General features: G+C 50.9%; 6 protein-coding genes across 6 annotated transcripts; 1 reads left to right on the forward strand and 5 right to left on the reverse strand.

The window, feature by feature from the left end:
* Positions 1-769: 769 nt before the first annotated feature.
* On the reverse strand, positions 770-1361 carry G6M90_00g043880 (uncharacterized protein; the record flags this gene model as incomplete). Its single annotated transcript, XM_014692237.1, has 2 exons — positions 770-1156; positions 1221-1361. 2 exons carry the CDS (start codon positions 1359-1361, stop codon positions 770-772), a joined length of 528 nt encoding a protein of 175 aa, XP_014547723.1.
* A 1498-nt stretch (positions 1362-2859) lies between these two features.
* On the reverse strand, positions 2860-5903 carry ago1 (Protein argonaute; the record flags this gene model as incomplete). The annotated part of the gene is made up of 2 exons (XM_014692238.1): positions 2860-5481; positions 5541-5903. 2 exons carry the CDS (start codon positions 5901-5903, stop codon positions 2860-2862), a joined length of 2985 nt encoding a protein of 994 aa, XP_014547724.1.
* A 1557-nt stretch (positions 5904-7460) lies between these two features.
* RNA14 (mRNA 3'-end-processing protein RNA14) lies at positions 7461-10605 on the reverse strand (the record flags this gene model as incomplete). The annotated part of the gene is made up of 4 exons (XM_014692239.1): positions 7461-8380; positions 8448-9462; positions 9522-9953; positions 10015-10605. The coding sequence occupies 4 exons, from the start codon at positions 10603-10605 to the stop codon at positions 7461-7463; spliced, it is 2958 nt and encodes a 985-aa protein (XP_014547725.1).
* Positions 10606-11980: 1375 nt separating this feature from the next.
* Positions 11981-13026, forward strand: ASF1 (Histone chaperone ASF1; the record flags this gene model as incomplete). Its single annotated transcript, XM_014692240.1, has 4 exons — positions 11981-12089; positions 12157-12196; positions 12264-12572; positions 12639-13026. The coding sequence occupies 4 exons, from the start codon at positions 11981-11983 to the stop codon at positions 13024-13026; spliced, it is 846 nt and encodes a 281-aa protein (XP_014547726.1).
* A 567-nt stretch (positions 13027-13593) lies between these two features.
* Positions 13594-16094, reverse strand: G6M90_00g043920 (uncharacterized protein; the record flags this gene model as incomplete). The annotated part of the gene is made up of 4 exons (XM_014692241.2): positions 13594-13895; positions 14042-14501; positions 14570-15239; positions 15298-16094. 4 exons carry the CDS (start codon positions 16092-16094, stop codon positions 13594-13596), a joined length of 2229 nt encoding a protein of 742 aa, XP_014547727.2.
* Positions 16095-17334: 1240 nt separating this feature from the next.
* Positions 17335-19938, reverse strand: gap1 (GTPase-activating protein; the record flags this gene model as incomplete). The annotated part of the gene is made up of 5 exons (XM_066130338.1): positions 17335-17495; positions 17558-19163; positions 19224-19472; positions 19548-19681; positions 19737-19938. 5 exons carry the CDS (start codon positions 19936-19938, stop codon positions 17335-17337), a joined length of 2352 nt encoding a protein of 783 aa, XP_065986177.1.
* Between the last annotated feature and the right edge of the window lie 5688 nt (positions 19939-25626).

The following is a 25626-nucleotide window of genomic DNA, read 5'->3' on the forward strand; positions in this document are numbered from 1 at the left end:
GGCAGGCCGCTTTTGAATCACGCTGATAGCGTGGACGAAGAAAGTCTGGCCGAAAAATGGGGGGGGGATTTTATAGTCAACAATCAACGATGAACAATACTCACCTCCAAGTGTTTTAATATTGATCAAAGATGCGGGGGTGCGGAGTCGCACAAGTGCAAAGATGTCATGATGCAAAGGGAAGGTGCGTCCTGTGACTCCTGTCGTTGCCAAGTTCCCCGCAGTCTTGAACGTCCAAATCCCCTGTCTGATGGCGCAGGCTAAATCGGACGGCCCACTCGCCAAGCACCAGCATCGGGCCGACGGGTCCGATCTCCCAGGGTTCGGGGGAAAAAAGGCACCAGGGCTGGTCGGAGGGTGGCTTGGGAATTGACTTCGTTTCCGTACTCATGGAACACTCCTTCCCATGTATTTCACCACACGCAGCTACGCATTTTTGGGGTGGCTTTGGGCCGCACCTTCCACTTGCCGAACGAACTCTATTAGACTCAGTAGACCCGAACCACGGCTTGGAGTCCCATTTATGAGGCATCGCGTGCAGCCAGGTCGGAGCCAACCACACAGTCGCTTATCCCGGTTCACGCATCATGATTGCATGTGCCCATGTGATGAAAAAGTACTACCATTCAAGTATGGAGTCATCGTGGTCTAGTCGGAACTTCTTCGCACCGCCCGAAGTTTGTACACAATCCACCTTCACCTTGCATGGCCAAAGCTGATTGAATCCTGCTTTCCACCCCTTGTTCGTCCACAAAGCCATCCATGCATCTTACCATGAAACACCACGACCAACACCACCAGGAGCCACGCTGGGCACGACACTGGGCGCAGCACTCGGTACAGCGCTCGGTACAGCGCTCGGTACAGCACTGGGAACAGCACTCGGCACAGCACTCGGCACAGCGCTCGGCACAGCACTGGGAACAGCACTCGGCACGACACTCGGCGCGGCACTGGGGGGACTGCTCGGCTGAATGTTGGGCATGTTGCTGGCACACGCAGAAAGCTTCGGCATGCAGCCGTTGCTATTCACCTCGGCTTGGAAACCTGCTGCAACGCCCGACGCCGCAATGAGATTCCCGGAAGCCATGGCCTCCATAAACCCATTGAAAACGTTGTTGATGCTGGACATGCACTCCTGTGGCATAGCATTACACTACACAGGGGATGTCAGTCAGTTGTGGTTCGGGCATAGTCCAGTTGCAGCTGAGGGCGCTCACCTGGGCCGTGTCCTGTCTCCTGAGGGCCTTCTTGATATCATCTCCCTGGTGCCTGACGTGCTCTTCACGCGTGCGCTGCACACCCTGAGGGACGGCCAGGGCGGCGGAGGCAAGAACAGTGGCCATGTAGAAGAACTTCATGTTGGCGATGTGTATCAAAGAGCTCGATGGAATTTTATACTGGCGATGAATTCAACCACTGCTCCAAGATGGACGAGGAGGGGGCCTCCTTTATACCAGCGAGCACGACTCTTATTTCCGCTTCTACCGTCCAGCTGGTATGCGACGTCTTTCGAAAATTAAGACGGGTTTTTGGGAAATATCTCTCGAGGCCGATATCGAGACAGTCCTCCTGTACAAGAGCCAGCATGAATCCCGTTCAGGTTTCCAAGTGACCCGCTTTTGACGTTCGTTGCTTCAACACTCGGCCAGACCAATTCCATTGCCGTCGTTGCACCTCATCTAGTCCAACTGCGGTATGCTCCAGGGCGACAAGAACGTGTTGAATCGACAAACACATCACCAAGTTGGGTAAATAGCTTCGTCATTTTCCCTTGAAGAGTGCCAGCTACTCCGCGGAGGCCATCGCGTGCCACAGTTCGAGGCAGCCATGTCCGTGGAATGTGGGAGCATCACGATCCCTACCAATCTATCTAGGCATTTGATCGCTGAGACATGTTTCTCCCAAGGCCATGATATCATTCTCGTCTTTGTGCAAGCTCTTTAAACGAGTGTCAGAGATGCGTTACAAGATGTCTCTCTTCCTAGTTGGAAGAATTCCTCCCTCGCCCTGCTTGTCGACTTGTAGGTTGCAACACTATACTGCTCCACAACGTACATGCGCATTTCGGCGGCAATAATACTCTCCAGCCTTCTCCGTGTCAGCGATGGGCAGTTATTCCTATGTTCAACTCGATCGTACATTATCAGATAACTTTCCATTTTTGTTGCCGTGTGTGTTATCCTGTTGCACAAAGCAGGAGAGCTTTCGTCGGTACCAGCCATGAAAACGCTCCTGGAGGTAAGTAAGCCCTCCATTTTTCAAGCTTTTCAGTCATTGAAATGCAAAATGAGCACAAAAGGCGAAGGATCATCACAAGGAACCCATACAAAGTCACTTCAGCCGGTATGTTGCTCACTCCTCACTATGGAGTGGTAGGCGGTCTCGCTACGCCCAAAAATCTCAAAGAATAACCGACCCAGAAAATCATTATCCATGGTAAGGCCTCTCAAGGATATGTTCCATCAAATTTTCCCAGATTCCATATCATGGTACCGTTGGGCTAGTATGTGAGATGTCTTGCACCATGTCCATACCGTTGTCACAGGCCTTCCTACCCAGAGCACAACGTGATGATGAGAAACCTTCTCGCAGCCCAGGTTTCTGGCTTGGCGTTACTACTAGTCCTATGCTCGAATTCATACGCTATCGTTTAACAATTAGTCGTCACCAACGCAATTTATGCTGCGGGCGTTTTTATAGCAAATGTATATTTAGCTAGTTGAAGTGTGTAAGCAAGTAGTTAACTAAAAAAGACCTCCGCCGCCATCTCCCGCCAAACCGGTCACCCCTTTTGTTGGTTTTTTGTTCGTCCTCCTAAAACTTGTCGCCAAAGAACTACTTTTTGCAGTCTTTCCATCAAATGTACCACATAGTACCTCTGATAAAATCTCTCTGCCGCATCTCGCCATCGGCAGGAGGCTTGTCACCTTCTGGTTTACCTCCAAGCTGGAGCAAAGGAGGTGCGTCTATGCCTCGTGAAGGACCTTCCATAGTCTGCCCCATTGCAACTTGATCACGGATCATTTCGTGGCCCTTTGCACCAGCCCTAAATCCTTCACTACTGGCAACGTTTTCGTGTGCTCGTGCTCGAGCACAAGCCAAATGCGCGTAGTAAACGGCAGGATGGAGGGAAACTGGTGTGGTTGAGCGGGCGTAGGAATAGCATTGATGATAAATCATCTTTTGCAAGTCATTGACCGGTATTCCCATTTCGTCTAAGATGACATGATAATGCACTGGCCGTGCGGTACCTTGGATGGCCACGTGCGAACACATGTAAAAATCCCACATGAATGGGTGAGTTACCTCTCTTTCGACGAGAGTGCCAGGCAGGGCATTGGCATTTCTATCTCCCTTCTGTGGATAGAAGCGAATGTGGTGTCTTTTCGTGGCGACAATCACCGTGAACTTGGGGGGCTGCGCGTTTGGTGCTTTCTCCCGGAGATAAGTCTTGATCTCCCGAATTTCTTGGTCCAAGACTTGAGCAAATTGTCCCTCCGCAACACCATCTCGAAAGTAAATGATATGCTTTGGAAAGGCGCCCTCGTGACCAGCCATCCAATACTTGACCAACTGTCCAAACATAACATGGATATTGGCAGCGGTAAGCATTTCCACACGGTATCCGTTGGATTCCACCACAGCAGCATACCTATTTGCGTCTCGATCAATAGACATGGTCATGGCGCCAGTAGACGGCGAGCCACCTCCAGGAGCCCCATGCGAGATGTCAACGCCAATAATCATTGTTGGGCGATCCTTGGGGAAGTAAGTCGGCGAGCTTTTCCATGGAGGAAGTGTGCGAGAGGTAGCTCCCCCAAGCTTGGCATTGACCTTCATGCACACATTAGAATGGTACTGCCCATTATTGTTGGCAACGGCCGAGCCATTGACAACCTGAGAAAGAATGCCGAATCGGCAATCTGCAGACTTCTTCAGCCGTTCATAATGTGGGCTGTTCTTGTGCTGAACAACGACGAAAAGCAGCTGGGTATAGCCCCTCTGCAGACAGATTTGCTTATGGGCCCAGGCAATGGCTTGAGCGACATCGTTCTTGACGTCTCCCGGCACGTTCAATAACAGGGCATCTGCTGGGCATTTGCCTCCATGCGCAAGAAATGCGTTGCGAAATGTCTTCGCAAAGTTTTGCAACTGCTGGTACCCAACACAAGCATCCATAACGATAAACGCCCAATTCTGCAACGGCGCAACGTTCTGTTTCCAGAACTTCTTACCTCGAAGATCCCAGCGACCAGCAAACTTGGGGTCTGCATTTCCCTGGCCAAAGTTGACTTGAGGAGGAGGTAGAATCCGAGCATCGGTCTTGGTGAATGTAGGCTCGAATTCAACTCCATACATTTTCAAGTATGGATCTGTTGAGAGCTGAAGGCCCTTGTAATTGTTCTCAGTGTCAGCCCGACGTTGCTGGGGCTTTGTGACTGCAATTTTGATCATGGCAGCCGTTTGGTCCGGCGTCAGCTTGAAAGCGTAACGCTGCATGGGCTCGATGATGGCAAACTCCATAGGAATAAAGCCCCCCTTTCCAGCAAAGATAAGAGGCAAACTGGGGTTCTTCAGATGTACCTTATACTTTTGCTTGTAATAGTCGGCAACAGAAATCTGAGTTCCATTGCATTCAAAAGTGACAGTTCTGGCAGTGGCGCCTTCGCCTCCATACTTTTCATCAAAAGCAAAGTCCATGATGGTATACACTTTGTCACTTGCAGGTCGATTGGCGTGTGTGACAGTAAATTTGAGCTTTCTCAGTTTTCGCAAATGCTTGAATGCATCCGATGACTGATATCTACCCTCATTATTTCGCACAGGTCGAAGCACTTGACCAATAGTCGAAGGATTGAGGCCTCTCCATTTGCGATCGCACAAAACGAGGAAGTTACACATAAGTTGGTCGACTGGCTGTGGCCCAGTCCAGAAGACAGTGTTGGCAACATCAACGTTCAGAGCCAGGCCGGTTCCGCCACGAGTAATGTTGTGGCTCATGCGAATAGATGCGTAAGTCCCTTTGTGAACTTCCAGTACGTTACCATCCAAAAGAGGTCGACCACTTCCCGAGGCACTGTAGAAGTTTCTTTTGATAGCTGTCATATGTTGCGATGGCCATTGGCGCAGGAGATGGTCCATAAAATTGAGGGCCACCTGGACATTGGTGTTGAACTGAATCTTGCGATCCAAATAGCCTTGAATCGCACCAATATGGACTTCGGTTGTGGCCCGAAGGGTCACATGAAACCGAGCTCCTTCTCGGGCCTGAGCCCCTGGTGGTCGCTTACCCTCGTCCAGGTCGACAGTGAAGCGAAGCTCGCCACGATCAACCTTGCCTGGAGCCCAAGCGAGTTTACGACCATCGAAGATCCACATGTTGTATTGGTACTTTTGCAACGCAGCCTTCGTAGCTGTGTTTGTCCAAATCTTTTTCATCAAGACAGACTTTCGTTCATTGTCTGGGGAAATAATCACCTATGCGTTGTTTAGCTGCCATTTTTCAGATAGAAAAGATAAACAGTTTGACATCTTACGTCGTATTGATAGATCTTTTGCGCGAAATCGAACTTTTTCATTCGATATTGGTTAACTTCAATCACGGCATTGCTACCTTCTGTATTGAACTTGTTCCCTCTCAAAGCGAATAGGTCCTTCTGCCCTTCGGTCACGTAAGCATCCGGAGGGAGCTCCATCCTGGTGTTCCCCTTATCAGGCTGCGTAGCTGGTTTGGCGGGATCGTAGCCAGGGCCAGAGACCCATCCAGCAGCTGCCTGACCCGATCGTGAAGGCGAGCCGGTTCGACTCCCTGGAGCAGAACCTTGAGGAGCCCTGGAAGGGAGGCGAGAGCCAGACGAGCCCTGGCCGGAGGGGCCTGGAGATCGACCACGATCAGACATGACGGTGACGCTATAGAATGTTAGCTTACTGAAACAAAGCAATGGAAGCAAATCACAATATCTTCAGGGAATGTAGAGGTATCCACATCCCTGAAGACTCTATAGAGAGCCGAATACCTTGAATGCTGATAGGAAGAGATGGTGAATGGAGTGAACTTACTTGGCCTACCAAATCAAAATGAAGAGGAACCAATAAATGAGTTCGCGCGAAACTATGCCAAGCAGTCGGCTGGAACCAATGAAGTCAGCTCAACGATTGCTGGAGCAGTGAATGAAAGCAGTGATAGGGAACAATGATGTAGCTTTGAACCCAGCCTGCAAAATGAAGACTGGGCAGTCAAAACTTGGCAAAAGCCGTAGTTGTTTTATCCCGCCTTCTTCTTGGCTGAGATGAAAAAGTCGTATCTCAACAGAATTTCCACGAAGTGTAGCGTTCAAACAACGAGACACAACAGGAGCTGACCACAGGGTCGTTTTGATGGCCAACACAAATGTGTGGGCGAGCATGAAAGAAGGAGAAAACACTTACGAATTCCCAAATCTGATGAAGTTGAAAGGCGAGCTTGCTGTAATTCAGTGCTTCTGGAGATGCTTCTGCATTCGTGCGTGAAAGCACGCGCGCAATGAGGCAAGGCTAATGAAAGCACGAGGTAGAAGACGGGCCGGTTGAAGAGGAAGTGTGTTGAAAGAGATGAAGATGGAAGAGATGTTTGAGGGGAAAGAGAAGGGAAGGAGAAAGGCACACGGGCACTGTTTATGTAGGCAAGTGCTTCTGGCACTTGCATGTGCCTGTTGACAGGTGGTTGTTGCCAGCTGCCCGGCCAGGTGTAATCATTAATGCTCGTGCGCACTTAGGAGCACTTGGGAGCACTTAAGGTGTTAATGCCTGGCTTTCGCACCTGCAGGAGATTCAGAAACCATTGCCAATTGGTAGAGGTAGCATGCGACAGAATGGAAGCTGGACAAGGGCTAAATTAATAAATGGCATGGAGTCTCGGACTGTTCATCGATAGCAGGATGCAGGTTGTGAAAAATTCACTCTCCGTTGTTGACCTTGATGTAATAGCCGAGACATTGCCCAGTCACACTGCAGTCCGTCAAACGCGTTAACGCAGATATCGTTGCTCAAACTAAACGTGATCACACGAGTCATAGTTCTTGTATAGGAGACTGTGCGTTTGCATGTCGCACCGATTGCTGTGCTCTGACGGACACAAGCTGGGGTAAAGGAGTCACAGTCCTGGATCTCAAGGAACAAATGTTAGCTAACGTCGCATTTGAACTACCTACCAGACCTCCGTTTCTTTTCTCCTTGGCAAAGGATTTACATGATTGTTATAACACCCATCGTCAACTCAACCCTGCTTTAAAGAATAGTTATAGCCGGGTAGATGGCAAGAGAAAGCTTCCTTGAGGCGATATGCATCTCGTAGTTTCATTTCAAATGTCTACCAAACGCCTTGCAAAATGCGTCATCAACACCAACTGCAACCTAACCCAACTTGTCGTGTCAAAAAATTCCCAATTGTACTTGTACATATAACAGTTCGTCAAAACTCAGTAGCGATAACCCCCATATTGTCCCGCGGGTGGTGGTATTCCATAGGCGCCAGCAGAAGGTGGCTGCCATGATGAAGCTGTGGCACCACTGGCATCTGGTGGCGGAGCGTAAGGATTTGCAGCAAACGCATTTCCGCTCTCTGTCCTCAGTGGCGAGTTCCTGTAAGCTCCCGATGCTGCCGCCATGCGTCCGTACGGACTGGTTGGCCGGTTGCCAAAATCTCCAGACGCCTGTCTACTGTGATTGCCAGACGTGATGCGATATTGACCGCCGGTTTTAGCTTTCCAAGAAGCATAGTCCGGTAGCTGGGTGTCGCGAAGCAATGACACCATGATGGTCGGGTTGAGTCGTGTCTCGTCGTAAGTGGGTGCTGGCGGCAAAAGGCTTAGAAGGAAAGTCACGTCTCGAGGTAGCGCCGATGTTTGATTACGGCGCTGTTGGTCGAGACGTCGTCCAGCTGCTCCTTTCAAGGGGGAAACTCCTCTAGCAATTCTCTTTGGTGGATTGAGGTCCTCGTCTTCAATGCCAAACGGGCGCTTGGGCGAGGCGGTGGCTCGGATGAATTGTGGCCTTGGGCTTTGTTCCTGCCGGGATGGTGGAATACTCTCCCTTGTAGAGATGGGTTGTTCAATCGCAGGGATAAGCTGTTTTGGTCGCATCTGCACAGCCTTGGATATAATGATTGGTGCCGCTACAGGATCAAAAGTTTCGGTGGAATATCGTGAGGTGAAATAACTCAGCTTGGGATCCTCTGGAAACAGTTCTGCCATACGAGCTTCTAGCTTCGAGATCTGTGAAAGCTCCCCGTACTGCGATTCATACTTGTGGAAGTAAGCATACAGTTGTTTGGCCTTTTGCAGAGTTTCTGGCTTAGATACCAAGCGGTTGACACATGTTTCGAACACAACGCGGGCGTCTATACAAATCGATTAGGAAACCCGAATTCAATCTAAAGCGGGGGTGACTTGAGAAAAACAACTCACTTGTGGTGTCATCCTTGGAATGGAGGTACTTCAAGTATTCTATCATGAATCCAGCATCATTGGGGAAAAGTCGCGCACCACGCTCGAAGATTTTCGCCCCGACAGGATCCTTATAAACCACCGATTCCAACAAGGCCACTGCGACATAGACATCGCTCGTTAGACGGCCCTTTTGTCGCGCGTCGGTGAAAACTTTTCGTAAGCCACCCTCAGTTTGATTACCTTTCCCTTGAATACGTCGCATGGCGCGAGCCATGGCGATCCAGACATAAGAAATTGTCTTTGAGAGGAGATGTGACTCAGCAGCGTACGCCTGTTGAATGGCAGCAATACGCTCTTCTGTGGGAGACTTTCTAACCTTCTTCTCCTCATCGTCGTCGTCATCGTCATCTTCCTCTATAGATTCTTGGACAGCGGGTTCATTTGCTGCAGCCTGTTTGAGGGTGTTGACTTCAAGCTTCTCCCGTTCTTTGACTTTGTCGCCCATTTTGTAGAGGGTATCCAAAACAGCGTCGTAAGGTTTCCGCACTGCCTTGGCATATTCGGATTTTTCCTCTTCTTTCTCTGGATAGTTGGCTTCGATATGGTCAGCGTGTTTGAAGGCAAGCAACACGCTCTCTGGGTTGGCGCTGATGCCTTGAAGCAGCATTTCGGTGCCTTGAACCTTCTCATTTTCTCGAATGTCGGCTTCAAAGCACCAAGCGGCTGCATTAACCCAAACTTCGGGCCAAAAGCGTAGGGCCATTAAGGCTTGTTTGTAGCAATACAGAATTCGCTGCTTGTATGCTTTCGGTTCGTCATCCTTGAGGACCAAAGGATCTTCCAGTTCCCAAGCAATCCACTTCTTCCACATTTCAACTTGGGCATGGAATTCCTCATGGCCATCAAAGCCTTGAGCGGGAGGCAGCCGTGGAAGATTTTCTCTCTTGAGGTTTCGCGTGATGTTGTCCAAAGCAATGTTGGCGCTCTTCGCCGACATATATCCCGGTGATCTCTCTTGGATGAACTTACGACCCTATTCCATCAGGTTAGGTTAGTGACGAGGTGAAGGCTATGGCAGTCGTTGGAACGTACAGTAACTTTGTTCAGGCCCATCTCGAATTGATCATACTCTTTCCATAGAGTATTCACAGATGACATAGGGACGGCGATGGCACGATGATATGCTTTGCGGAGTTGATCCATCTTTTGTTGATCCTGCCATCCTGTGCCACCAACCTGACCTGGGCCATTTTTGATGAACTGAACATAGTCTTGCCAAATATTACCCGAATCACGGTCAAATCCAATGGTGTCAATGACAAACTCGTATGACTGAGTGACGGTACGTCGGGCCTGACCGGTTGGGTCATTTGTCAGGTCATTCCGACGTCGAATATAATTAAGATATAACGTCCAAAGCTTGACGTTGGGCACAGACATCAGGCATCTTCCAAAGAGTTGTTCAGCGTCGACAAAATTATCAAGATTGAGTTCCATTTCAATCCATTCAACCCAAATATCAGCCTATGGAATGGCTTCGTGTCAGTCGCTAGACGGCATTCTTTATTCAGATGTTATAACTCACCGCTTGGGGAAACACTTCAAGGAAACGGTTGTACAGTAAGCGGAGTTCGTCAAGCCTGCCTCGACGCTTATGATCGGCCATTAGGTTGATCCACGCATCCATATCTCCACGCGGGTCTTCCTGAATGCGCGCCTCCAAAAGTACCACGGGATTCACTCCAGCCAGCCCAAGAGGTGCATTAGGAAGCGCGCCGGCAATGGGAAGGGGCGTAGTGCCATTGCTGGTTTGGTTGGCATTGGCCGCAGCCGAATTTCGTGCTCCAGATGGAGCGTCCTGGTTATCGTCCTCTTCATCATCCGACACCTCGACCAGAAACCCCCCCGACATCTTAGGTTTGTTGGCTGGTCTCTGCGACGGTGTCCCAGACGCAGACTTGTCAGGTATGTGCGAGACACTGTCAAAACCGACAGATTCGGGATCATATTCGCCTCCATCGTCCTGGTCCTCTTCATTTTCATCAATAGGCTCGGCAGCTTCGCTCACAGCTTCCGACGTTTCCTCAGGCTGGTCGAGCCCTGCGCTCGGCTGCGCGAGCGGATCATATTCCACACCAGAACCCTCCCCTTCCCAGGCAGCATCTTCCGTGGCCATTTTCACGAGCGCACTTGTATTCTTTATATTAGAATATGATGGAGAAGTCGCGATATACGTGGTCGTTGGCGGGGTTGTAGTTCAAACGAGGCAAGGGACGTAGCTCCGTCTCGATGAAATTGCAAGAGGAACAGGCGGGAAGTATATGAGAGGCACTCGAGTTGCGGGGGAAGAAATATAATGCTCTGTAAAATGGCTAAGTAACTGATGCTGTGGTGGGATCATGCAATGCCTGCAGGCGACTCGCTGAATTGGAAGCTTCGCCTGCTGAGTGGCGATTCCAAAGCAGCTCTCCACGACTGGCGAAGACGCGGGACGTCGGTGAAAGGCGCAATAATGTTAAAGAGAGCGAAATAAACAAAACAATGCGATAGCAATACGATGGTCTGCGGCCTGTGCTGGATGTCGGGTGGCACCAGCAGCAGGATCAGGCTGTGATTGACAGCTCTTGAAGGTGTTGATGTCCTGAGAAGCTCGTCGCAGAGTCGCAGGCAAAAAACAAGAATAGCTAGTCTAAAATGGGCGGGCGGTGAGCCCTTTGTCTCTGCATGGACCAGTGGGCGCCCCAGGAACCAACTAAACCGATAATTTGGATCCCCGTCACAGGGGTAGTTTAGAGGACGAAGACAAGTCCAAGTACCAGACAATGTGCGAACTGCTGAGGATAGGTTACAAGTTGTTTTGTCACCCCGTACGAGTCCAATACATAATATCAGTCTCAAGCACTTGCCTACAGGGCTATTTACTAATGCCATGCAAACACACGTGGCTAAGTACTTAGAAATTTCGTATCATCTGATTTCCCCTACTGGTATCTACCTAGGTACCTAGAACTAGTAGACGATGTCCAGGAAGGCACGACTCGACGATAGGGTACCTGCCTACGGAGTAGACATCTGGACGCTCAAGAAGAGCAACCACTTGGAACCCACAGTCGGCCTCTCAACGCGCTGGTGGCCATCAAGCGCGTCCCACCTTCTCGCTGTCACGCACTTGACATGCGGTCCCTCATTGAGCCTCCGTCCGCCACGACTTTTCTGCCACCCGGTAGACTTGTTTGCCTTCCTCCAGTCCACGCCAGCCTCCTTCGTCTCTATTGACAGGGTTCTGCCTCCCTCCAGCACAAAGCTTGATTCTGTTGACTTGACAGCGCGTTCGTCTCTGCCACACTCCAAATAACGTGTCGCCGTTTGCTGAAGCGCTCGATCAATTTGCGCGCCACCTTCCCGCACACCGTCACCGCTGCTCTTACAACCAACTGCAAACTTTCCACATCCCCTGCCCATTTGCATTCGACTGATTCAACCCAAGTTGCGCGTACCCTACTTCAACGAAAAGCTAGCGTTTCGTTCTTCGAAGGATATACTCCATCAACATGTCCGTCGTCTCGCTACTAGGTGTCAAGGTGCTGAACAACCCGGCCAAATTTACCGACAAATACGAGTTTGAGATCACATTCGAGTGTTTGGAGGCGCTCGAGAAAGGTACAAGCTGTGAAACGAGCATCCATCTATGCATTCAAAGCCTACAGAATAACTGATTGTACTCTAGACCTTGAATGGAAGCTTACTTACGTCGGTTCTGCTACCTCGTGAGAACCACCTCCCAGCGTCATTATTATACCTGATCGATGGACGGTAACTGACCCGGCATTTTAGCGATCAATATGACCAGGAGCTTGACTCACTGCTGGTTGGACCGGTCCCTGTCGGCGTGAACAAGTTCTTGTTTGAGGCCGATGCTCCTAAAACTACGCGAATTCCCGACGCTGATGTTCTAGGAGTTACTGTGATTCTCCTAACCTGCGCTTACGATGGTCGTGAATTCGTCCGGGTGGGCTACTACGTTAATAATGAATATGATTCTGAGGAACTTAACACTGATCTGCCGGCCAAACCCATCATTGAGCGCGTGCGGCGCAATGTGCTTGCTGAGAAGCCCCGTGTCACTCGCTTCGCCATCAAGTGGTATGTTGAGCGACCCTTCCAGTTGCTTGCTGTCAGTTTTCTGATTATGCTAATGAATCCCAACAGGGACTCCGAGGCTTCGGCTCCCCCTGAGTTTCCTCCAGAGCAACCCGAGGCAGACCTTGTTGCAGATGGGGACGAATACGGCGCCGAGGAGGCCGAGGAAGAAGCTGCTGCCGAAGCCGCCGAAAAGACTGAACTCCAGCCTGGGGAGGACGCTGAAATGGCTGGAGTTGAACAGGAGAATGGGAACGCCGAAGAGAATAGGCCGGAAGAGGAAGAAATGTCCGAGGATGGCAGTGTTGATATTGAAGGGGAGAGTGAGGACGAACTCGACGAAGAGGAGGAGGCTGAGGCTGAAGCCGAAGCTGGTGAGGACGATGCTATGGAAGTGGATGACGCCGAAAAGCAGACCGACGCCCCAGCTGCCAAGCCCGTCACCGTTTCTTCCTAACGGACTTGCGGCTAAGATACGTGATATCGACACACCATTTCTGGCCAACCTTTTTGGGAGGATTATTATGCCATCTTGCTCATCGGTCTTCTTGGATGCTACTTTAGGGTGGGTGAGCGCGTTCGCGAATCAAGCAAGGTTGGTTAGTAGATGAATGAACTATAGAGCTATGACGGTTACGAAACAGGATGATATCCAGGGAGGTAATTGGGATGCGGTGGTTGATTACATAAGAGTTCGTATATTATTACTCGGGGATAGAAAGAGCACGGTGGATTACAAAGTCAATTTACACTACTTGCCACGGTAAAAGGGGATCCAGGAGTGTTCATACCATGCCTGGGTTTGACGGGCTGATGTGCTGTTCATTGTCATTGTCATTCCTTGTTGATTTTATCTGACACTGCCTTGTCTAGCCCTGTTGTAATATCTTGATTGCCCACCATCCACGTGACATTCATTATCATAAATCATCAAATTTAGGTCGTCAAATCATGATTCGGGGAAAAAGGGGAAAGAAAAGACCGGGCGACCTCCTCATTCACACCAACCGGGTCCTCCATTATATTATACCCTGCCCAGCTCCCCTTCTCCATTCCATCTCTTCTGCCACGGCCACTTCCAGCGACTACCGACGGGCGGCTGTTCATTCGCCACTCTCATCCTGAGCCTTCTCTTGCGGCCCTTTGCCAAGTGCACGGATCGATTATCAGGCGCGTCCTGTTCGAGGGCCCCCGTGAACATTCTGTAAGGAAACGTGACTACCCGAAGGATGAATCTGTACAGTTCTCCCACGACGACGGTGAATATGCGTGTCTGCAGGAGGAATATCAGCGCCATGAAGGGGATGCACACGAGGACCATGGTGACTGCGAAGCGCCAGTCAGTCGCGGGAATCGTGAATTCCGTAATGCCAAAAACGGACTATTTTTTTTTTTTTACGAAATGTTAGTTTCCCATCTATTCTTCTTTTCTTCTTTTGTAAATGCCTCGTCTCGGGATAAAAGGGGCTCACTTGCAGTGACAAAGGTCAGCGGCAGGAAAATCATGCTAATCATGGTCAGGATGCGGATGTTGTCGCCCTGGTCAATGGCCCTCCTGCTCTCCTTGATGGAGCTCCCGCTGAACAGCTGGTCCCTCAGGTTCTCAATCTCCTTTCTGGTGCGCTCGTTGCGCTTCAGCACCTCGCCCAGCTCGGCGACGGCCTTTTCCAGCTCGCGGCGCAGGAGGGCCATCTTTGCGAGGTACGCCTCGCCCTCGGGCGACGAGGGCGAGGGATGGGGCCAGAGGACCGGGTGGTTCCCGGGCCAGAAGTCGTCGGTGAAGGTGTCGAAGTAGGCGCCCACCATGGCCTTGATGCCCGTGTTGATGACGGCGAGGGTGTTGTAGGCCCAGAAGTAGCGCCGGATGTAGGTGAAGTGCTTGTCTTCGAAGAGGAGCTTGTCGCGGAGGCGGCGGTCGAACATGAACTCGGTCTGCTGGCGATTAGGACAAGATACAGGGGGGGAGGAGAAGGAAGAGGCTGATGAGGACTGAGACTGACAGGGGGCGTAATGAGTTTTGTGATTTTCTCGTGGAGAATCTGATTTCGTCTCCCTGCGTCACGATACTCGGCAGTTAGGAGGTCTAGAAACGCATAGGGGCCGTTGTAAAAGCTCTTTTTCTGAAAGTCTTCGCCGCGGACAGTGTGCTGGTCGTCGGGAAAGCTCTGGATACTCAACAGCTGCCACGGGCCAAAGGTGTCGAAGAGGAATCCCTCTCTGGCCCTTTCCCGGCGAGGCCTCATGCGCAGCGGCTTCGTGGGCTCGCCGCCGAGCGAGAGGGCGAGCACGGAGCTGCACTCGGCAATGTCGATGTGGTCGCCGAGCCGCTTGTCAGAGGGCCGTTTGTCGAACCTCTGCCAGGGGGCGGGCTCGAGGCCTTCTGCCACCGAGGTGTAGTACTTGAAGACGAAGAAGAATGAGCGCTGACGGACGTTTGCGTACGACGAGGCGGGTTGATGGCGGGTGTCGAGGGCTGGGGGGATCAAAGGAGACGGGGGGTACGGCGAGACGGACGAGGTTCGTTCAAAGGCCCGGTGCATGATGGCATTTGTGCGCCCGCGGTTTGGCGCCTCAGAGAGGAGATGGGTGAGGAGCTCGCCCATGTCGAAGTGCGGCGTCATTGTGAGATGGAGGGCGGCGAGGATGAGCGGCGTTGGCTCTTGGACGATGCTATTCATCGGGTACGTCAACAACACTGGAGCCCAAACGGCGCGTACAAGGAACATACGTGATTCTGCCCACTGCCTCCCCGTCGGAATTGACGTCCTTGATGGCCTCCCATACCGTCGGCGCATCCACGATGCCATCTGGACTCTGGTACGGCACGCCTTCTCCGCCGTACTTGACATCAGCTTGTACATCAATATCAACGCTGATCTTCTTGGCTTCTGCGTCTGCCGTGACTTCGTATACTTCAAACGTCGTGCTCACGTAGCTCTCGCGCTCAAAGGCTGCAAAATCACGAAACGGCACGGCGAGGTCCATGTCTGGCCGCCGGCGAACGACTTCTTCCAGCACCGTGGCCGTGGGCCCGTCAAACTCTGTCTCCCTGAGATGCCGCATGAGCATGTCGTCGGAGAAGCTCAGTGGGAGAAGAGGTTTCTGTGTTCTCGAAGTGATATCCGCGGGCGGAGGTGCCAGCTCTTCCGCAGGGCGAGCGCCGGCAGAGGGCGCGTCAAGCAGCGGGATGAAGGACAGCTCCTCGTCAGGGATGAATTCTGAATCATGAGAAATTGTCGAGCGCGCTACGGGCTTGGGAGACGGATAAAACGACGGCCGCTCTGCTGTGGTTTCCAGCGTCGAGGTTCGCGTCCGCTGGAGGCGGCTGAGGAGGTGAAGATTGGGCGTGTGAGGCTCGGGACTGAAAAAGGTCGGGTGAGAGAGGGTGCGAGGCGGAGGACTGTCTGCACGCTCGCGAGCTCGCTGGCCAACGACATTCTGGATGCTGCGCAGTGTTTGGAGATATTGTTCGTGGTGGTGTTCTGCGGCGCCGATGAGCTCCTCGACATTGAGTTGAGATGCCATGTGCCACACAGGGTTCAATCTACACTACCGACACGGCTTGAAGTCCAGTGCTTTATGAATTGTGAAGGGATAATGGGCAAAGACGCCTCACCAGGACACGGAACACTATTTCTAAATTCCAACGTGGGCAGAGCGTTGAGCAATTTGCAGCCTCGGCCTGGGACCTGGCCTACTCCTCACTTACACGGCGTGCGTGACATGGCCATGATGCGGCTGAACCAAGGACATTCATTGATTGACTCCTGTCCTCCATATCAGCACTAAATCGCTCGGTCACCCTCCCAGGACGTCGGTAACAGCTCGACTCAGCTGCCCGACTTGCATGAACCGTCAGCCCTGCTTCACACACCTACAGTTACGTCACCGTCGCGCCTCGCCCACCACAAGCCGACGTTACCCAGCGAGGACATCCGTATGTATGGCAGCGCATAAGCACGTGGAGGTGGCGCCCGCTAGGCGCCGAGTTTGTCTGCGACTTAATTAACATTGGGCGTCAATTCTTATCGGCCATGCCACGTTTCACCCTGCTCAACTTTGGGAAAGCGAGGCTGTCGTGGCGTCAAAAGTGGGAGACTAAACCGCGTTTGGGGGACAAGGCGAACCCATCTGTTACAAGATCGGAGCCTTGAGGAACGAAGCTTGACGACATTGCCTGCTCTCCATGGTCCTAGAAGCGAGCTCAGCGTCGCCTCACTTTGACCAGCCACATGCACACACACGGATTCACCAGGCCCTCGTTCATGTCATCACACAACAGGATACATGTATTACTCATTTATCAATACTAATTCATCCAAAAGGTAAATCCTCCCGACTCGGTCCAAAAGCCCCCGTCAGATATCAAATAAGCCACCAGAGCCGTCAATGAAACTGTTCCAACGGAAAAAAAAAAAAAAACAACCAGAGTCTCCTCGGACCGGCCGAAGCAGAATATCAAATATCCTCCCCAAATTATTACCTAGTATCTGAGTGTGCAAATGTAGCGCTATATGTCTCGCCGCAATACGGAAGCGGGAAAGGAATACTAACGTCGGCCGTCGAACAACAAGCAAAAACGGGAAAGAGAACCAAGGGGAAAAAACACAAAAGGGGGGGGTTTCCTCCCAACTGGCTGTACGAATGTAAAAATGAAGGAAAAGAAACGAAACTTCCATGGTATCAGTGCTTTCCCAAACGCCAAACAGCCCTTTTCGATATAGTCGTTGTACATTGGTGAAAATATACGAGGCTCGGCGTAACCTTACCACCCCTTCTTTCGAGCAAATCGCTTGTTGAGCAGGGCAAGCACCTTGGGTACGTTGAACTGCACATACTCCAGATCGAGCTCATCCTGGTTATCCTTTTGCATCTCAAGCAAATCGTCCAGCTTGAGGTCGAGTTCCAAAAGACCCCGGTTGCGACCTACGCAAGACCATATTAGCACATTGGGTCTTCCTCAGAGTTTGCTATCACACATGTCTTACCTTTATAGTGGAGCGAAATAACAAATGTACCTGGTAAAGGGCTAGTGAAGTTGAAGTAGATGTTGGCCCGTCTGTTATCCGGAACATTACTCTTCTGAATCACTCCCTCCCTCTCAAGCTGCTGATGCGTGAACTTGTAGGGTCCTAACACCTGCTGCTTCTGCTGCTTCCGCTTTGTGCCCTCGCTCTGAGACCGCACATTGTGCAAATAGCTCTTATATGTTTCCAGTTGGCCCACCAAATATGTGTTGTGGTCACGAATCGTCTTGTATACCTCTTCTAGCTTCGCCGACTCAGCAATGACGCCTTCCTTGAGTGAGCCGAGATGCTGCAATTCCTGCTCGACTTCGTCTCGCAATAGATCGAATTGGTCGCTCTTGTCGATAACGCCCAGTTCCTGTAGCTGCGAAAGCAACTCCATGGCTCTAATGCCTTTGCGAACCATGACAGCATCATTACGGCTCGTTGCTGCAGCATCGGCCACCCGCTCCAAACGCAATGGCCGTCGCAACACAGCACTGCTTTGTGGAATGGTCCGCAATATCTGCACAAAGATGGACTTGGCCTCCATAAAGAACACTTCCTCCTGTGTGATGTCAAGCGCTGCGGTTAAATCGTCAATTGCAGTTTCCCATCTGCTAAATAATGGCAAATTGATCACTCTGTTCTCCTTGCGCGGTACTTGAGCTGGAGATGGACCAAGTTCCGACATAATAACAGCCAGGTGCGAGTTTTCATCCTTGCAGAGCTCTTGATAGTGTTTGTCGATAAGTCCGTGCATGGCGTAAATTTCATTCAATGTAATATCCAACTCAAGGTCCTTCTTTGACAGCGCAACGTAGTTGTCCATTTCCAAACTCTCGTAAAAGTCACTGACTTCGCAAAGATCCAGCATGAACTTGTTAATTCTGTCCTTGTTCTGGTGGATGAATGGTTGAAGCTTTGCCATGTAGGGTTCCTTGGCGTATGAAGGCTTGTTCGCAAGATTTTGAAGCATCTTCGCAATCAAGGTCAGGGTTCGTCTCGGCCGTTCGGCGGGAGTTCCGTCAATAAGCATGTACGATTTGGGGGTAACAATGGCTGGGTTTATGAACCTAAGGAAGAAGAAACCGCCAATCAAAGTGCAGATAACCTGGTCGTTTGCATCAGGATATTTGCGCTTTGTCAAGCTTCTGATTTGCTTGCAAATCCACCGAATACCATAAGGAGCCTCTTCCAGGCCTTCGATAATGGTACTCAAAAATCCATTGGCAATTTCCGTTAGCATAGTGAGTCGGGGCTCGATAATGGCCTGGACTTTGGGATTTTCGGCAGCCTGTTCACCAGTGATACCTTTGGGCAAATTTGCAGGCAGGGTGCCAGTATCCTCTTCAATCTGTTCCAGCATGCGCTCGTAAACCTTCAAGGGGTTAATCTCCAGATCCAGGTCTTTCAATTCAATGAGGCTGTTGATCCTGTCGGCTAACACAGTTTTGAGAAAACTCTGACCAGGACCACGACGAGTATATGTTGTCATCATACGGGACACGGGTGTGTTGGCTCGAAGCAACGAGGAATAATCCGGAGTGTTATCGAACTGGTATGTCAGAACAGACTGATTATAGTACTAATGGTTAGCTGACCAGTTCCTTGACTACATTCCAGGGCTAAGAATGAAAATACTGACCTGAAACATGGTTAGAAGCAAATGCTCTTCGCGACTTTCGTACTGGTTTCCGTAAATTGTGAACATGACTGTCTGCAGCAGGGAGTCTATTTCGGCCATTGAAACCAGTCTGCACAGATGCGCGATATGCCTGGGCTCAGATTGCAAGAGAAACAAGAGATTGCCATATTTCTGGGTCTTGTCATCATTTGGGAAAACACCTTCCTGAACCTCGGTAGCATCCTCGAGGTGGCTGGCGACTTCATTTTGCTGCAGCAGGTCAAATCAGTACATTCAAACTAGACAACAAGAAACGGAAGGTATCCGGCGGTAGGAAGTCCTCACCTCTTCAAGAGCCATTCGGTTCTGGATGAGAAGAGCGATTCTTGAATCCAGATACCGCACATCCTTTTCAAGAACAAAATTCTTTTTCGACTGGGAAGATATCTTTGATTTCAAATCTCGCAGTACTTTCTGGGCTGCAAAACAGATAAGTCAGTATGAGTTCTCATATTGACGGCAACGCGAATCTACCTTTGGCAAGATCATCCTCAATTTGCATTTCACCCTCGTTTGCTGACATAGACATGTACAGCGCGGACATGGAGTACCGCTTAGACTGGCGCGCCGAGCGTGTTCCATCATAGGACGACATGGTGTTCTGGCGCGACAAGGGTTGAAACGACGACGACGAAGCAGTTGAGGCTCGAGATGGAGTTTGAAGCATGGTGGGCATGATGAGCGGAGCGGGGCAGATGCAGCTTGGTGACAAGATCCAAGAACAACGAGATGAGCCTCTTTCTCCTCAGGAATGTCGCGTTAGGCGGGAGCGCGCGGGTACCAGACCAGGCCCCTTGCTATATTTTAAGTCGTGCGCTCTAGGCGTTCGCAAAGGGACCCGAATGAGACTATGTGGAACACAGCAGAGTCGAGTGCGCTAAAAAGACAGTCGGCTTTGATAAGAGGTCATTTATTGTATGCGACAGGTGCGGGTCTGGCAGGTAGAAGCGCTACAAGGACGCCAAATCGCAGCCTCGTTCAATCTGGGTAGAATAAAATTAACGTCGCAGGTAGTATCGGCTTGGGGAGGAAGGAGACGAGCTGCAAGATGCACTAGACGCAAAGGCAGGCGGCCGACGGGTGCGGATGACGGATGACGGATGACGGTGGTACGTTGCACAACCCAAGAGACGAACCAATTGTTGGGGGCTAATCGGTATTGAGCTGCAAGTATCTGCCGGCTGTGCGCGAAGCAGGGCTTGGGCGACTGCAAATAATGTAGCAAGAATGCAATGCAGTCGTCTTTTCAGGTTTTGTCGGTCGTGAGGATGCAGTCAACAGGCCGTGTCCACAAAGCATGTGGTTGGCTGGGTAAGGACTTGGAGGCACGGGATATCAATTCTGAGGCTCGGTAGTTTTGCTGTCGGCAAGTCGATCGGGGAGAGAGTTCAAGCGTGGCTATCAGATAATCGGCGCCCCTATTTGAGAACCGCGGGTTTACTGCCCGTCGAAGGGGCCGTTGGAAGAGTGCAGCGTCGAACACGATGCACTTGCGACGAGGCTTTCTGCGCAAAGCAGAGGCGGTGGTGATGTGTTTGAGAAAAGAGAAGGATAATTCCCAGTGCACCAGACGAGGGGCGTGTTGAAGAGATGGCGGAGACTGGGACTGGGATTAGGCCAAATACTAGTACTAGTACGGAGTCAAGTACTACTACTAGCACTAGCCACAAGGAACAAATGACGACTTGGCAAGGACAATACGACAGAGGGACGAGGAATTGTGACGAGGGGGGACGAGAAGAGAGGGGGGCCCCAAACTTGACTTGCCATGTCAAACATGCCTGGCTTGACCAAGCATGTTAACTCGTGGGCTTACGAGGACGCCAGATATGAGTGAGCAAGGGCCGGTGGCCACTGGAATTGGCCAAGTCGGGGCAAGTCAGGACCAGCCAGGGACAGGACGGACAAGTGGGACAGGGGCACAGCCCAATGCTCACGTGTTGCGTGCAAGGAGAGGGAAAGAGAGAGGGAGAGTGGGGTGGGAAGGACCGCCCGTGGGTCCTGACGTCTGATCTCTGGGATGTGATGGGTACGGAGTACGTACTTGCTGAGCCTCCCTCCGTATTCCAACTTCTAAAGTTGGCAATGCAAAACACCAATACTCTTCCAGAACCATTGTAATACAGCTTTTACTACAACACGGCCAAGCCTTCTAAAAAGGCGCCGAATTTCGGGTCGAATTCCTACCGAGTGCCTTAAGTACCTACAGTAGCCAGTTTAGCGAAATGTACGCTGTTCGCAGTGGCGAGCTACCAACCTACTTAAGTACCTAAGTGCTGGGTACTTAGACCTACCTACTTAAGTAGGTATGTACAGTAGTAGCTAGGGCGTCTCCGTGTCTGGAGTCAATCGTAGTAGTACTCATATGTTTTCTTTTTTTATCCTTTAATTCCTTACCGAGTACTGGACAGTCAAGGTGCTTCCGCGCCAATAGTCCAGCCCGGGATCCCGAGGACCTCCCCGCCGTCCTTTGCATCCTCGTTTCTGCTCAGCGTTCTGAAGTTTGCACTCGCGCGAGTACTTACTCGATTGTAGACCGAGGGGTGTGACGCTTGGTCCCACGACGAGATTATCACCCGTACTAACCCAGGGGCGATCTGACGCACTGATTCCAAGGCCACCGCTCTTATGACGTCCATCCCATCTTCCTTTGTGTGCCAGAGAGCATTTGCTTTCAAACCAAGCCACAGCTACAGCCTGTCGCATCTTGGTGTTGGGTGTCAAGTGTCAAATTCCGGACGTCTGGACTCCCTGGGTACCTCGCCAGGTACCTTTTACGGAGGATTACCAGGTGAAGGTGCTCCAGGGGTCACACAAGGCGCGCAGAGCCAAGGATGGCCCAGTCGCTCCTGCCTCGCCTCCTGCGTTTAATGGTCCATACTGATCAAAAGGGTGCATATGTACTCCGTATTATTTTTGTCAATTTTCGATCCGATCAATCATTTTCTCCCAGCATCATCACGCAGCTAATCATTGGCGTTCGCTATACATGTATTGACTGACTTGTGCATCGACTGTCATTTGTCTCGGCTGTCGAGAATGCTATCTCTCCAACTCTCCTGTTCTGGACCAGGAGCGGCTCAGGCACGAGGCACGGCTTGGAATTCACATCGGTCCCCTGGCCGCTCAAGCGCTCTTCCGACGTCCGACCACCCCAGAAACCCGGAAAGGGGGTGCCCATACAACTAGACGCGGCCGCAGCCCTCCATTTTCTAGATCCACCAATTTATTAATGTGCTACAGTACGGAGTACCTACAGCAGGATTTCACGCGTCGAACCCTTTTGCCTCAGCAGACGACCGTAGGATGCGCATGGTGTTGTGGACTCACCCTTTTCCGCCCCCAAGTGTCGCTCAAAGTGGACGCCATCGCGGCTTGCCACAAGGATTAGAGCCGGTCAGGTGTTTCCTTATGCGTTTATCGAGCTTTGTCAGACTACGGCACTCAACCTCAACAAAAGCCCCCCCAAGTCATGTCTGTTCAGTTCATGTCAGAACCGTATCAGCCTGCACCAATCGGTAGAATCCCGAATCACTGCATCTACAAAAGGGGCATCAAGACCCCCAGACGTCATGTATACTAAACCGATCAGATTTGTCTCGACTACCTAGGCTGTACGGGGCAGCAAATGCGTGGAAATGTTGATACCAACTTTGCGTCCAGGTTGAAACAAGACGATCAACGGTTATGGCTTCCCGCAGTTTTGTCACACACAGTACATATATACATGCATGCATGCAGCATGTGACAGTGTATCATTGATACAGTGTGTAACAAACACATATCCTGTATAGCTTGATTCTTTGTGCCTTCTTCTGGATGCTCATGGTTGGCCGTTTAGTCAGTTCAAGCATTATCCTGGGGGCAAGTTCCCAAGTGGATATTTGCTGCTTTGGGATGCTTGTTGTCAACACTCAGCCACATCGTCCACCGAGTATGCATGACATGCAGGAAACACTATCGAGACTATGCAACAAACTGTTGCAGGGCCGAGCGTGAATTCTATCTTGCCTGATACTACTACCGAATCTCCGTCTCCGCTGACCCATATTTTGCGACAAACTTCATGATTGTTGCCACTATTGGGCCGCCAGTCCACCCAGCCCGGCGCTGTCCAGGCCCTTGAGTGTTCTCGGTGCGGACAGACGAGTGCGCAAATTACAATCGGCATACGACAGTATTGCTCTGGGCGATAGCCCGCAAAACGGCAGAGCCATCTCCACGTCATCCAGGATACCGGAATTCCGTGCGTATAACTACATGAGTAGTAGGTGGCTGTCTTACTTTTCCAACTGGAATTCCTTGTACCCCTGTTCTGGTCTCGGCACATTGTAATCTCACGACAACTAAAAATAAGCTGGTCTGATATTTACATATTACATGTAGCATTTCGGTGAGGCGTTCAATGCATCAACCCCGCAATTTCCTGCTCACAGAGGTGGTTTGCTGAGCATTGGCCGGCACGAGTACATGTTACGCCTCCTTGAGTTGTGTTGAAATCTTTCATATCACCCTGTACTGTGTTCGAAGGCAGATACATAGGTGAACTTCCGCATAACATTGGGCAGGAGTGCAGGACTCATGCTGACAAGAAGTCTTGTCCGCGCAATGTAAGAACAAGAATATCTCGTGCTGTGTCACCTACGCATGTTGTAACTACGAGTCAGGAATCAATGCCGAATATTTTTGGCGCTACACAAAATACACAAAAGAGCGCAATCCATTGGTAAACGTCAAGATGATGTCAACCCTGCAGAGTAGCAAGTACATAATCCGTCCTCCCTCCCAATTTCCGGATTGTCGTTGGAGCTTTATAGTCAGGCCCACAGCGATGGTAATTAAATGTGCTGCATGTTGTGTCGTACATTTACACGGAGATATGCCCCGGCAATTTGAGATTTGACTGTCTGTGCTGCCAAGCGATAAGAACTTGAACTACGTGGCAAGCGGCAACCGCAAGTGGTATCATGATCTTGGCAAAGTCCAACAGATAAACTTTTGGGTACATGTCACAATACTGATGCGTCTATGCCTGAGGGCTTGTTGAATTGTGCTCAAGGACTGTTGTTCTAGCATTCAGAAGTGTGGAAGTGCGAGGGCACCCAATTACAAACGCATCTATGTACTCAACACTAGGTACGCGGCTGCAGCTTGGCGGGCGAGCAGGAAGGCTGTGGGTTGGAAAAAAATATTTCGAAAATGACAGTTCTCAGACCAGCAAAACTCTTGCTTGGGCACGTAAGAAAGTCATAATGCAACACCTGCTCCGCAAACCGTGCGTGTTACTGCGTACGTCTTCCGACACAATAGGGAAGGCATATCTCGGCTTTTCATCGATGTTGAGTAGGTCGGACGAAATCCTAGTCGTTTGGCTAAGATTAAAAAAAAAACTGATGTTATTCCAGCGAGACTGTTACGGGACGTCATGACATACCCAGGGGCAGCGAGTAAGCCGTTGAGAAATGATTGCATCCCATACTACCACTTGAAGCAGTCGAACTCATTGCAGTGTTCGTCACTTTGAATCCCGCCAGCCTGGATACGCTTCTCGAAATTACAAGGCTTAACCGGACTGTCGGTGACGCCGGTGGGACGCAGGCGACCCGGTATCGTGGATAAAACGTCCTAAATTTGCGCACAGTCCAAGTGACGGGCCCTGAAAGCCACCGGACATGTTTGATTTCACTTCTTTTCCTTTCTTTTTGGCCGTCTTCTTAGTTTCCACGTATCTGAGACACTGGAGTAGGACGTGAAAGGGGGTGGATCTAAGGAGCTGATCCCTTGCGACTTGAAATTTTCCATCCGAGTTAGCTCCAGGGCCGCGGAGAGCTAGAGCTTTGTCTGTCGTTAACGAGCGTCCTTGTGACGTGGATGCTGAGTTACCTGTTTTTTACTGGACAGAACAGCGGGGAGATTAACCTCGTATCCAGGCATCTATGCAAATGTCATATTAGTAGTTTGGTCGATTCTATAATTTGGGTTGGGGCCAAGACCAGCTACTGGTTACTCTGCAACGAGGTCATGTCTAGATATAGAACGCGGGTTGCCATGATGGACGATGGAGTGAGTAGGGTGACGACGGAACACTGGTTGAAGGAATACCAGCGCAGTGCATGCAGGAGGTGCTGTGGAGGTGTTTCTGCGTATGGAGCGAATCATTGATTACGATTGAGCCCGCGTGCGAGCTCCGTCCAATCGATGCCTCGTTGTCTGACTTGAGAACCAAGCTCCAGCTTCAAGCCCGGGACCTCATCCATCAGCAGCTCCAGCACCGTCAGGGCCAACCTCGCACGGCGCATCCATTGAGTTCTCCTATTCCGCGTGAAATCCCCCGATCACCAGGAAACAAACAAACAAACACATG

The sequence above is a fragment of the Metarhizium brunneum genome, chromosome 2, assembly GCF_013426205.1.
Source record: "Metarhizium brunneum chromosome 2, complete sequence".
NCBI classification, from domain to species: Eukaryota; Fungi; Ascomycota; class Sordariomycetes; order Hypocreales; family Clavicipitaceae; genus Metarhizium; species Metarhizium brunneum.